We start from the raw sequence: 14,604 nt of genomic DNA, 5'->3' as shown, positions 1-14,604 counted from the left end.
TATACAAGTGCGAATCCAGTGAATTCAGCAACTATCAATGTAAGACAAAGATACTAGGTGCATATGGCATTACCAAATGCTTTCAAGGACCACATGAGGTCTCAGGTGCTCATCAGGACCTCATTAATAAGCTGACAACCATGGAAAGACTTGGAACCAGAATGCATCAGGACTGTGACCAACTCTCAGATCTCATGTTGCTCCAGGTAGTACAGAAACTTCCCTGTGTATCTGTTTGAGCACGATCCTCTGTGTGTAAGACTGTTGGCTGCCAGTCCAGCATTTTGTACTATTATTGTCCCAGCTCTTATTATTATTGTTTAAATGTGTTCTTTTCACTTGCAGGCAAAAGTCTTTCCTGAAGATGCTACAGAAGGCTTGCTGTCCTACTCCAGCAAGGTCCTCCACCTCTTTCATGCACTTTCCTATGAACTGAGGCACTTGTTCCTCAAGCAGACACTGCTACAAGTAGGGATAGATTTCTGACAGTACTGCAGCTACTGCTGTATCAAAGGGCTTTCAGTAGGGAATTGCTATGTATTCATGCTTACTGGGAAAGGCTCATGCCAGCTGGCTCCCACGATGGATGGCCTGATGATAGCAATGTTCAGGTTTCCTTTCTCTTGCTGAATCAGGTATTCTGACAAGGCTTTGGTGTAGGTGTAAGTGTTGGGCCAGTCCCCAAGCAGCTTGGGTGTGATGTCTTGAATGATAGATTCATCCAACCACCTACAGAAAACAAGGAGAACGTAATTATCTGCCATGCAGAGAGAAAAAAGACTGTGGCAAAAAAGGACCAGTGAGACAGGAATTCTCACCTGAAACAAAGGATAAGAAAGTCAAAGCCATTTAAGACAAAGCAAGGAGCAACTGGTTTGCATTTAGAACAGCTCTGTGGAAGAAAGGTTACTTTTGTCTTCAAAGTGAAAAATAGCCCTGGTGAGCTTCATGCTGTGATGTCTAGCTCAGCTTCAGGTATCTGTACAATCTCATTCTAAAACAATCTCTTTGCTTCACTGCAATCTTTAACATAGATTTAGCCATGGTCTACAGATTGATGGAGCTTCCCAACCTAGCATGCTTACTTCGTAGTGCTCATCCACAGCCAACACAGTCCCTATGTACGACAAAGTACATTTCAGGAGATTCTTGGTAAACCTTCAGTTACTGAATTGAGTAGCAGTACAAAGGTCTCAAAAGCTAGAACAACATACTACAGAGCTATTATTCCAGTGGCACAATTTACAATTTTAAATGCTCCTCCTTACTGGTTTTCCACTGGCTTGTTCACATAGGAATTTAAGAAACTGTCAGTATTAGTTACTTTAAAAAAAATAATCCACCAAGTATTTAATTTAAGGTATTCAAGTATCTAATCTATCAGAAGTGGTTGCATATACACCCTTAAAAAAGTGGCCCTTAGCACCACGGTGCTGCAGTGAGGGCCTGTCTCAAAGGCTCTTCCCTGGCACACCATCAAGACATCACTGGTCCTGCCAGCATTTGGGTCTAAAGGACAGGAACTGGCTGTACTTCCAGAGCCCTTGCACACCACTGCCAATCCCTGACAGGCTTTCAGCAGTCTGGTGTTACACCATAGAATCAAAGATTAACTCCTATAATCCAATTTGTAATTAAGTCAATGGACTTACAGTTCAGACTGAACTGGTGTGTTCCTCCCAGGGGCACTGCAAGGGTACTGTTTCCTGCAGATCCTCACTTCACCCTTCCTTACCTTGCATTTCTGAAACGGGTGAAGGTTAACGGGACAGCAATAAGGTGGAGACTGTCACATCTGGGGAATTACTTGATCACATCAACTTAAACACGCAAACACTTGATGGCTCAGGTGGCACACTGTTTTATAGATGACTCTCATCAGACACAGATGGAAATTTTACAGGAAAACTGTTGTATGAGAAAACACTGATTCACTAAAACTGCAAAACTGTTTGCAGGGAAGGGTTGAACTCAGTGAATCTCTCAGTTTTGAAATGAGTTAAAAAGAATATGACTGTTTGTAGTATATAGAAATTATTATTTTTTTTTTAATAAAATAATCTTTACGGAGGCACACATACTTTCCTTTGCAATCTTAGTCTAACATTTCAGCAACAAGGCAGAAAATATGAAGTTGAACTAAGCAGAGGCTATTAAGCAGCACACAATATTGACTTAATGTACAAAGCCTGTTCAGGCAGCCATTGAACCCAGCCTCCTCAGGGTCTCAGAGAAATTGCCATTGTTTGAATCTGTTGAGTAATTAATTATCAGCCTACCAAGAGGAGATGTCTATTTTCACAAAGTCTGGAGGAAGACTAAGTTCATTTGGGAACTCAGATTAAGCTGCATACAAGTTTCTCCTCTTTTTTTTTTTTTCTTCCGCTTGCCTTCATCCTTCCAGACAGGCCTCTCTGCATTACTTTAAGTGGTCATCAGGAGGACCACACTCCTGCCTGTCTCAAGTGTACCATCCTATCAGGTGATTTGATCTACCAGCATTACCATCACAGGAGTGCTTAGCTGACAGTTCAGCGAAGCAAACTGTTCCTATTCCTCTGTGACCTATTTTGAAGATTTTTGAAAGGCTAAATCACAAAGCTACTGCTTTTGCTTACTGGTGCAATTGCCCTGTAGAAACAAGAGATGCAAATTAAACAATCAGTAACCTCCTCTTTCACAACATATATGCACCAAATTACTCTGCCATAGGAAAACATAACTTTCGGTGTTAATCACTTTGCATTAATAAGATGCTTCCTTTCTTGTAAGTGATGAAAGATCTACATTTTCTGCAATAATGAAAACAGTTCTGCTTCAACCCACACTTCACTGGGCACTGTGTTCCTTACCTCAGCACACCCTTCAAAGCTGATTTCCCTCAGCTTTAGATTAAGGCAAACCTTGCTTGATGCGGCAGATTATATGTTTCCTCTATTGGCCTGGCAGCACTTAGAAGTGTGACTTTCAGTTTACACAGATTAGGTAGGCCTAAGGCTTTACTTAGAGGTTAAATATCAAAATACTGGAAGGCAGGGATGTAATAGGAGGATAAGAACAGAAAAAGAAACAGCTGAGAGTCCTACTTGTGATTTCAGCTGAATAAAGGATCATGAACACACATCAACTGCATGGCCAAAAGCATCATTAAATGAATCTGTTATTGCATCCAGTTGTGTGATCGTGCCTCTTAATATACTTGCTGAAGAGCACTTTAAGACACGGGTTGTTTATATTTCCTCATCTCCTTTTTTTTTTCCTCTCCTATCTTTTTGAAGGTAACATTCTGATATCTGTTAATTTCGTTTTCCTGTAACCTTCTGTACCCAGATATCCATGTATTATTTCTTCCACTTTCATGGTGAATAATAAAAAGTGCATCTCTCTAATCTCCTTCCAACTCTTTTCTGTCTCTCCAAGTAATCCCCTTCACAGTCTCTCAGAGTTTTCTCTATCCCGTTCTACCTGTATTATGTCTCCTCAACATCACAAGGACTTTACCCATTCTACTCCTCCACACACTGCAGCCCCGTGCATTTTCTTCATATATTGCCTTTGATTTGCAGAACGCCTTCCAAACCAATGACCCTGAAGACTAATTTTCAACAAGGCCCACCTGACTACACTTTGAGTACTGCATGCAGCTCTGTCTGGCCCCTGCATCAAAGGAATGAGTGGAGTCAAAAAAAGGGAGAGAGGGAAGGCAGCTAAAATTATCAAGGAGACAGATCTGTTGACGTACGAGAAATAAAAAGGCTTTAGCCTGCAGAAGAGAAGGTCCAGGGTAAATGCAACACAGATTTACAGAACTGCAAAGGCAGTGAATAGTGCAAATGCTACAGATACAGCAATGCTGCAACTATGGGACGTGCAATGAAACTACTAGCATGACAGTTTGAAACAGGTAAAAGGAAGCTTGTCTTTACACAGCAGGCAGTTAGTCAACTTCTGGAACCTGCTGTCACTGGGAGTTGCAGAGGCAGAGTACCAGAAAGCTCAAAAAGAGATTAAACAAATTAGAGGATTCAAAAACAGATTCAAAAAGAACAGAAGGTAACACCCCTCGTACTCCCTTTCTGGGAGGCTACAAGAGGAACAGATTGCAAAAAGTATCCAGGCTGGTGTAATTACTCTAAACAGCATCTTCCAGTGCCACTCTTGAGGGCAAGATATTGGACCAGGCAGTCCGTTGCTCTAATGCACTGGGGCATTTCTTACGTTTTTATCTCTTGCTGAATAAATGAAAAATGATAGATGACTACTAGCTGGAAGTAAACATATCCAAGAATAAGGGCTACTGGAGAAATTCAAATAGAAAACTCTGATTTGTACTAAATTTTCTGAAGTAGTGCTTAGATGGTGAAATTATTTCTTTTGACAAAAAATGTTTGAAATAAAAACATCAGTGGTTCTCCTAGTGGACATGAATTAATCTTATATACTATTACCCTAAATCAAGGTGAAGAAAGATTTTATACCAGCTCATTGGGTAACCAGTTCATAGGTCTGTTGCTTATATCGCACAAGTGGAATACCACTAGAAAATGAATGAGAACAAAGTTACAGCTGTGGGTTTTCTGGGGCCTTTATCAGAAGATTCTGTTATTCTTTCTACTTATTGTTCATTTAGTAAATTCAGTTAAACAAGCTGCTTTGTTACCTCCAAGTCCTGGATTCTCACACTGAACTTCCTAAAATAGTCTGTTTCTGACTCATTCCCATATAACTCTGGTTTAATACAATAGGTTTGTTGAAATGAGTGGAAACAACCTTGCGAAGCTTAAGAGATAAAGAAATGAAAATAAGGTATAGAAAAAATTTCAGTTCTTACTAACATAGCACCAGAGCTGAGTCCAACAGAAAGCAGCAACACAGCTCATAGCAAATACACTTGTCATGAAATCACAGTCTTTTTAAAAATAATGTATGAAAAAAATTTAGATATAGCTGAAATCACAGGGTTATTAAGTGTCTTTTATGCTATTTTCTAATATTTTAGTATTTGGAAAAATATTCTTAAAATCAATCAAACGTTTATAAAGTGTGACTACAGCACCTCTCCAGATGCAAAAGCTTTATATTAAAAAAAAAACCTCAGTAAAGCCAGTTTCAAGATAAAATCCAGACAGGACAGACTTATTGGATGACATTCTGTAGACAGTATACCTCAAAACCACCTTGAACAAAAGCTCTCTCTTCCCTTGGTCTCCCTCTCACGACCAGCATTTCTTGCTGGCAGGGGTGTGTGCAGACAAGGCCATACAGCAATAACATCGACTACGAACAGATAGGTTACGTGAACAATTCAGAGGTCTTCTGCAGAATGAAGCAAAACCAATGTCAGAAGAGGTGATGCAGTTCTTACTTACTCCACTAAATCAAAGAGCTTCTTGGGTTCAGCTGGGGGTGGGTAGATGACTTCATCTATGCATTTCCGGACACAGTTTGCATAGGCAGTGGAGATGTGTATGAAGGCCTCGAGTTTCTGCATCTGCCGGGCCAGCTCTAGAAGCCGCTGCGTGCCCATTGCATTCAGTTGCAGGGCATGCCTAAAAAGGGCAGGGGAAAGAAACAAAATGCATTTCACTGGAAAGAATATATCAAAGCTAAGCATTATTCAAACCCCAAATTAAAAAAAAAGGAAAGTAAGGAAAGAGAAGGGTTCACAGCAAAGCAGAGAACTTCAATGAAATGCAAAGGCTAAACCAGCTTTCAGAGAAATGCTGTTGGATTTGATGTTCTGGCCACAGAATGTCTCTCAAATATTTTTATGCAATTCAAAGGATGAAGGGTAACATTTCACTAACACCTCTACATCTGACATATATGTCACCCCACCCCATCCCAACAAGTATTTCCAAAACACAAGACCGCTGAGGCATTATGTTCCTACAGTCCTCATTGAAATTTCTTCTTAAGAGACCACTGCTAAAGCAGATAAACACATGGTTTCAGTAAGCAGCAAAGGGTTCTTGGACTCAGAAAAACAGATTCATACTGAAAGAAGACACAATTAGAGGTAACGGCTTAAATTCTCAAGGAATGGAGAAGAGAACTGATAAGCATGAGAGAGAGTCCTGGTTAGCAAGGTTGACCTTGAAGCACCCAGTTGACCTTGAAGCTAGAAGATGTCCTAGAGACTATCTGCAATGGATCTCACTGAACAGACGTTCAATGTTTTTGCATGCTTCGTACTGGAAGAAAGATACTTCCCTGCACAGAAGGGAAAAGGCTAAGGAATATGCAATCTGTTCAGCCCAGGAGAAGCAGCTTTCAACAACACATATGAGATTATGAATAATGCTATCATGTACAGTGTATGCTAAAGAAATTAATTACACCAACATTGAAGAGAAATTGTAAATAGTCCAGATGAATGAAAACAGAAGCTAAGAGTATGATTAATGTTTGGATCACAAGATCTAAAGCCAGAGATACTGATTTTTTTTTTAAGCATGCTGCTATTAAAGAAGACCGTTTTCTGTAGATTTCTATTTCCTCCTGCCCTTCTAGCAGGATGAATACTTGTACTTTAGCTTCTCTTCATATGAAAGTTGCTCTTCAATGTATGTTTCTATTCATTTGTATCCCTTCTGAGATGGAGCGAACAGAGCTGTGTTCAGAATACAGACCCAGCATAGATTTCTGCTGAGAGGTTCAGAGTTCCTTTAGCCTTCTAGGGGAATATCATCTAACCCTAGTGATTCATTACTTTTATTTTTTTCTATTTATATTAAAAATGCATCTACAAATATTTAAATATAATACAGATTCTCAGATTTCTGCCCTCAAGAGTTCCATCTGGAGAATTCCCTAAATGTACTCCATGTTGATGCCAGTAATTTATTTAGTTTCTCTGTTGCTACTTTTCCAATATCTTGATAGCACGGCTTTTGCACTTCCCTTATCTATCAGCTCTACATATTCTGTGGTAGGCTTTGGGCTTCTGCTGTGCTCAAAATTCCGCAGTATTCTGCTTTCACATTTAACTTGCTAGAACTTTTAGCCATACAATATATTTTCACATTCAGACAGGAATAATTTGATTTTCACAACTTCTCGTATTTTGCCATTTAATCATACAGGATTTTCCATGTTCTGTTAGAGAGATTTTGACCATATGCAATCAGCCTTTAAATAGTTTCTACACTGCCTGCAAGCAGATGACCATTTTAACTTTTTCTTTTTAATTTTGTAGCCATCCTCCTAATTAAAAATGTAGTCTCCCTTTGATGTTACATGCAACTGGGATGTATTTTTATAGCATGTTCATTTGTGCATTGATTTAAGAACAATCATGGCTATTAGTGTAGTGCAATGCTTTGCTACTTCGATCTTGAGCCATGTTCTACGTATGGCTCAAGATTAAATCAAGAGCTGCTTCCTTTCTGGCAGGTTCTCTAATCAGTTGTTGCAAAAAGCATGATTTATGGTGGACACAGTGAATAGCTCTTTAGCCTATGTACAAGCAAATGAAGACTGACATTAATAATTGTGTTTTGTATTCTCATAGCTTTAGCATTAGCATAACTCTGAAGATATGGCAATCCAGATAATCTACCTTGGTTTGTTGACCTTTAGGATTTGCATAGAAGCACTTGCAAATCCATTCTTGGTTTAGGAGCTTATTTCTGCTATTCTTTCTTAATGGAAAGCCTCCCTGGACAGATACTCCCAAGGCAGCTCCTTCAGAAATTGAGCATTTATTTTAAATAGTTAATTACACTGAGTCTTGTGTATTTTAAAGCTTATGATAGGCTGTTTTCTTAAACAGCATCTCATTTCCCTCTTCAGTTAAACTGGTGACAAAGAAAGGCCATTAACACTAGCTTTAGTGACAGACACAACATAGTTTCTCTTCAAGCTGTCTCCAGCTGGTTCTGCCAAAACATCTCCCTCTTGACCTAAACCACACTTTTCCCTATCCCAGTTTTAGGTCATACTTTACTCCTTCACTATATCACAACCTCATAGTACTTCCTTCTGTTCCCATGGAAATCTGCCAAGATACTTCACTTTTGATGCGCATATGCACATGACATTATCAGAGCATTAACATTGCACATTCAGCGCAGAACCACATGTAGCATGAAAACGTAAATGGAGAATGATTACCACAGCTCTGCAAGTGAGGCACAGAATTGTGTGTTATGGGCTACTGTGCGTTCTGAATCATGCTTAGCAAATACAGAAAGCAGAAAGCAGGACATACTTCAGGGGTTCATCAAAGCGAACTGTTGCTGCACAGTGGAAGACAACATTGACCCGGGTCAGAAGCTCCTCCTCATCTTCAGCACTGATGGCCAGCTTGGGCTGAGTGAGTTCAGCATTAATAGGCTTAATCTTCTCGTGGAAATTAGGGCAATCTTCTCGGACCCTGTCAAAGACCTTGAAGCACAAACAGAGGAAAGATCAGGTACAGAATTAAGCTACTGAGATAACTTTGATTAGTAGCCAGTCTGATTACATCAATCAATGGAACTGGCACATCAGAGAATGCCTGCTTCTTTCAGAGGGAGGACACAGGTGAGAAGACAAAATAGTTAACTCACTTGTTCCCTCCCATGAGAAAACCTCACAGAGGACACAGAACAAAAATATAGGTAGTAATGCATTGCCCTGAAGAGATGAATGAATCTCCTCTGCACCACTCACTTGCTGGAGCAGCTACTGAAATTCCTGTATCTCCACATCTCCTGCAAGCACTTGCTATTTGACCTCAAAGGAGCTAAAGAGGAGTAGAGCAAAGAATGGAGTGGGAAAGACTATGAAGTGTTATACTCAAGCAATTTCCTTGATGGTTCTACAAAGGACTTCAGGAGAGAAGGAGAGCAGGGCTGATTCTGGCTCCTCCTCTTCCTTTGCTGCTTCTTGTCTACTGTCACTCTTCGTTCAGGTCAGATGAGTCCTGTGGGGAGCTGTCTTTGCGATGGAAAGATGGGGAACCTCAACAACCCGCACTGATAAGTTTTGAATGACTGGACAAGTGTGCATCTAGTTGGCCTCTCACACTGTCTTCCAGCCCATTTTTCCTATGACTATGACCCATAGCTCTTTCCAATACATGTTTTCTGCTCAGTTTTCTGCAGAAAGACAAGACTATGCATGTGTACACTAAAAAGATCCTTACATTTCCATATACTGTTCTGTCTGATGAGTTGTCCAAAACCAGTATGTGGCATCCTGTTTTGCCTAAGATGCGAGACAGCAGCTACTCTGAACAGTAAGACAACTATGCACAAACCTTCTGAAAGGAAAAGGAAATCAATACTGTAATCACCTGAAAGGTGCCTATGTGAAAACAGCGGTTTCCTCAGTTGCCATTTTTACTCTGTGAGTAGCTCAGAGTAATTGATAACAGTATAGCAGGTCTGGGTGGAGTTCTACTCGCACCATGAAAGCAGACAGTTACTGCAGGTTCCACCTGGAGATCTTTCATTTGGTAAATCTCACATGCAAAGATGAAGCCTGAATTTCAAAACACTATGTGAGTTTGCTGGAGTAGGATTTGAAAAAATCATCTTAAGTTTTAGAAGCATCTGTCCTAAGGGGTTTGTATTGCTGGCCAGCATTATTGTATTTGAGCAGCTTCAACTGAAATAATAGTAACAGTTAAGTCCGAAAAGCTCCTCTCTTTTGGAGGAAATGTGACAATAAGAAGGGTAGTAAGAAAAAATAGAATAGAGAGGCTGTGGGATCTGAAGAGGTATAAACTAGATTTCAAAGGACAACCACACTTCAAAGGTACCTAGCCTACTGACTAAGCACTGGGACAGCCTGCTGGTAGATGCTGTGTGCCACTGCCTTTGGACCCATTTAAGAACTGTTTGGATAAGCATTGCCAGGAAAGGCAGGAAGTAGCTGAACCTGCCTTGAGGCAGGAGGATGGGCCAGCTGGCTTTTCAGGAGCTCTGTGTTTTTTGGTTGTTTCCTCTGTTCTGTAGCTTACTCACCAGTAACACCAAGTTTGTAAATCTCTTTACTATCATGGCCTCCTGTTTTCCTAGCGATTGTTCTGTCTTTTTTTGCCCAGTGCTTATGTAAGAGTGGAAATTGTGTGACATAAACATACTAAAAGAAAAAGACATATGAAAGATTAAATTGATACTAACAACAGTAGTTTCTTGTTTGACTAAGGGATTGCCTTAGCGATTTCTGCTTATCTGACAACCAAATCTAGATAAATCTCTATGGGACAAAGAAGTGATAAGAAAATCACCAGCCTTCCCCACTACACACACTGTGTACATTCGTACTTTGTGCATTTTTCTTTAACACACAGCTGCACATCCTTCATAAGTCTGAAACTTGAGCAAGTTAACAAAAATTAGGACATGAAAATGTCATTTAATTTCTCTCAGCTGCACTCTACTACATGCATATTTCAGCAATGTCATCTGGGCTAGAGAATAGATTTCTAGAGAGAGAAAGCTAATCATGGACAAAGATGCTGGTGAGAGCCAGCTGGGATGTAGGAACCCAATTCCCAATGACTTATGTTCAGAACCGGGAACTAGCAGCATCGGTGTCTGTGAAAAGCTTCTCTTGTAACAAAAGGATGGTAGAGTGGCTGTCCAGATATGCATCATCTCATGAAAGACTGCACATGAGCAAATCCTATTGAGACACAGAATGCAAAGGTTTCTCAGAGAACCCATGTAAGACCAGAGCTAACTTTTAAGAGTTTTAGGAACAACTCTACATTTGTTTTTTCTGTTGCAAAGAGAGTGTAAAACTCCACCCAATTGGAGTTATTTTATACTTGTTTTACTTTGGCATAAATAATGCAAAAGTGGAGAAAGAGTGAATCAGCCCTTTCTCCACTTCAGTCACGGTGTATAAAAAGAAGAGTAGTGTTTCTGCAGCCTTGCTCAAAGTTGGACAGTTATATTCTGCCTACATGCCATCTTCTCCTGACGTTCCCACTGCAGATAATAACTCCTTCAATATTTCGATGCCTTCTACTAGGTATTGCCTACTACCACACACCACTCAACAGCTGTAGGTTTTCACCCCCTCCAATGATTCACTGCATTCCTCTGAAGGATGAAGGCAATTTCTAAATGCAAGCTCACAGATCAGCATACTGCTTTGGAAACCTTCTGGATCACAAGAACATTCAGTTCATCGTCACCATTAAATCAGATAACAGGAGCAGCTATTTAATCAAAGTCTGCCGCCTCTTTTATGGCATCTGAAGATTTCAGACTTGTCATTACTTTATAGGAAAGTGCAAGAAGATTTAAAGACATAACAAATGCAGCTTTTTCTATACTGTTTCCTATAGCTCAAGGAGTGCTCAACATAAAGATAATGCCGAGTCTGCAGGTAAACAATAACTGTGCCTCTAAATTCCAATTAACTCACACAGAGCATAGATAATAAATCTCCAATAACTGCATGAGGCTTAAGGATGGTTCTATCTTTTCTTTTTAGAAGCTGTCTGCCAACACAAAATACTTTCACTGGATAGAAGTGGGCTGGCATGCTGCACTGTTGGAACCACATTAAAACCCTGGCCAAGCCAGCAATACTCCAGAAGTGACACATGAATTGCCACAGAGTTATAGCGAAGAGAAAGATGTTTGATTTCAAGTTGATTAACCATGTCCAATGTTAACCAAACTGAGGGAAATTAGTAATAAAATATCCTGCTTTCAGTGTCTTTTTGAGCATCCTACTGCATTCCAGGGGTAACACTGCTGCCTTGACCAAAACAGAATAAAGGAACTTAACAGTTGCTTTTCTCATTTTAATCCTCAAATGCAAATTCTGCATAGGCTGTGCTTCTCACCCCTCAACCAAGGTGAGAATTTCACTCTGAAATTTTCTGAATTTTTTCTCATTTTATAATTAGGCAATTCCCATTTATAATAATAACCTAATCTCTGTGAGTTCAGTTTACAATGTCAAGCACTTATTATGAAAACAGGATGTCTAGAACATTATATTTGAGTGTGTTTGATGGGCATCTCTTCCCATACTCCTGGCCACTTAAGCTTTGACCTCCCTTGCAAAAGGGCATCTGTAACTCTTTGTGTTCTCTGTTCTTGCCTTAAAGCATGTAATATTTCAGGGATATCTGCCTATCAGTCTTCCAATCAGAATTTTTTCAAAGATACACAAAGATGCAAAAACATCAAAGAAAGGGAAAATTGCACATCTGTGGAACAGGGTAGCTGAAAAATAAAGGAACCACTGAACAATGTAAAATGCCAAAGGCTTTGCTTCTTCCTCAGGAGACATTTTCAGTGAAGCAAATACAGCATAATGAAAAGTAGAGTGCCTAATCCATGATCTACTTTAAAAAGGAACTTGCATGAGTTTGGTCTTATAACTGCCTTTCAAAGAGGACTGGGTAGTCCTTCCTTTTTTTGACATGTAAGTCCTCAGCCCTTAAAAAAAAATTACTGCAATAGGCACTGTGCAGGACGTCGCTTCACTGAGAAACGCAGGTAGGAGGGAAAGCAGTTTTCCTGTTTGCTTGGTGATGCTACCTAATGCTATTTCTTGTGCTCCCCCTTGATGTGGAGGGTTCATCTTCCAAAGTGCTGAACCAACACGATCCAGCAATGCGAGCCATGGTGAAGGTGGACTACTGCTCTTCATCACATCATCAGCAGAGTCTGTAACTTGCTGTGGGGCCTTTCTGCAACAAGCTGACCCTTCAGCAACAGCACTCACGCCTCTGCCTCTGCCAGATCAGGGCCAGACACTTCAGTGACTGACTCAGAAAGAATCAAGTTTTCAAGTGTGGCCTAAAAGGGAAACCTTTTTTCCACTTGTGGTACAAACCCAACGATCACTCAAGGCATACAAATTACACCAGATGTTGCCAGCTTTTCTTTTTGTAAGACCAATAAAAAATGGTCCTCTCTGGTGTAAAGTGGGGCCAGGTGTGTTTAATAGGTGCTTCTGTAGGAGGATTAGCAAAAGATGGTAATTTACATCATAGTATGCACATTCCGAAGTATTGCTGTATGAGAACATTTTAAATGGAGAGAAATCAGAGAATTCCCACAAAATGCATCACATATATGAGGAACTACTGAGTAGATAAAGGTTAGGAGAGTTCAATTAAAAGAAAACAGTCAAAAAGCTTCTGTTTTTTCAGATAAAGAAATGGAAAGGATTGATCACTGTAACTGGGGACAATGTAAGCATGAATTGCTTCTGTAAAGAAATATCATTTATTTTAAGCAACATATGGGCCAAGGGGTAAAACATTGTGGCAACAATTCCTTCAAAGAAAAAAGGTGTTCATTGGGTGTGTAGGATCACTTTAAAAATGAGGTGTTGGAAATCCCTCTTCTGTACAGAGAATTGGTGTGAAATGCTAGGGAACAGCTTATATTTAGATACACAAAGTAACACCCTAGTGTGTATATCCATCCCTCTGTGATTTAAATGGCAGTATCATAAATGGACATGAGCAACCAGCACAAATCTAAACTGAGGTACCAAATCAGGAAAATAACTCTTTAAAAAACACCTGATCTCTGCAGTTTTATTCTGATAAAAGGGCTTATCCCAGATGAGTTCGCCACTGATAAAATCCTCCAATAAAGTCTTGAAGAAAGGAAGGTACATAGCTACTTTTAGAATTACCATTGTAGTAAAACTGAAAAATAACTGGGTAGCTTCTTGACATAAAGTAATTAGCCTGCAATTAATGCTTAGCCTGGTACATTTCCAGCAATAAGCATCAGGATTGCTCAGTCAAGAAATGTGTGAAAATGCAGCTCAAGCAGCATTAATGGGGACAGACCCTTTTTGTCCCTTGTGCTCTCTCTGCTTCATTTCCTCTTCAGAAAGCTGCTTTTAAGTATGGTTATTCTCAAAGCAAATAAAGCATAATTCATCTAATCAGTTAGAAAGCATGCAGCAGAGTGTTCCTCATTATAGGAAAACAAATGGCTTATGCTTCAGTCTAGAGCTATTACTTTCCCCTGAGTGGAGCTAGTGTAGTGGAAATACAGTAGCCATGACCAACATCTAGTAAACAAAACAGCTGATTATTTAAAGATAAAGACTACAGAAACAAAGACATGGTAGAAAGTAAATTTCAATATAGGTCAGCTAAGGCAAATATGTATGGCCAGTTACTTAGAATGTCATTTTAAACAGCCAGTTTCCTTGAAAATTGGCTGCTGACAAAGCCTGCTGTTTTCTTACAAGAATACTTGGGTTACACGTCAGTTAATGTGAAACAGTAAAAGAAGCTCTTTCAGAGCCAGGCGTTGTAGACAGGAGCATTAGAGACTTGACAGACATGGAAAAAAGCTTTCTGTGGTCTCTAGTACCATCATATAGGTGGGTGGACAAGTCACAGATAGAATATGAAGATTTTTTTTACATTCATCACAGATGTTTCTTGTGCCCTTGTGTAGATATCACTATCAGTGTTTGGTGGTATGCTTGACATTTAAAACACGGGAAGAATTTAAGTGCAGAGAAGGAGGATGGTAACACTTGGAGCTTTTCCTACAAGGAAACATTTAACAGGTTTCTTCCCATGCATTTTCCAGAGCTATTTTCCTTCTCATCCATCCTCCATAGCTATGCCCCAATGTGGGCATAGGTGCAAGGGGAGTTTGTTGCCAA

At 39.9% G+C, this 14,604-nt stretch overlaps 1 protein-coding gene across 1 annotated transcript in view; it reads right to left on the bottom strand.

The window, feature by feature from the left end:
* LOC104540372 (fatty acyl-CoA reductase 1-like) overlaps positions 1–14,604 on the bottom strand; it is a 37,950-nt gene that overhangs the window by 22,304 nt on the left and 1,042 nt on the right. Inside the window, exons 2-4 of the mRNA XM_010184171.1 lie at positions 8,213–8,388; positions 5,370–5,549; positions 552–729 (exon numbers count right to left, since the gene is read on the bottom strand). Coding sequence (XP_010182473.1) covers positions 552–729; positions 5,370–5,549; positions 8,213–8,388 — 534 coding nt within the window. The remainder of the gene's footprint in view (positions 1–551; positions 730–5,369; positions 5,550–8,212; positions 8,389–14,604) is intronic.

This window comes from Mesitornis unicolor, unplaced genomic scaffold, assembly GCF_000695765.1.
Source record: "Mesitornis unicolor isolate BGI_N332 unplaced genomic scaffold, ASM69576v1 scaffold12645, whole genome shotgun sequence".
In the NCBI taxonomy this organism is placed as follows: Eukaryota; Metazoa; Chordata; class Aves; order Mesitornithiformes; family Mesitornithidae; genus Mesitornis; species Mesitornis unicolor.
This window is presented reverse-complemented; position numbering and strand designations above follow the sequence as displayed.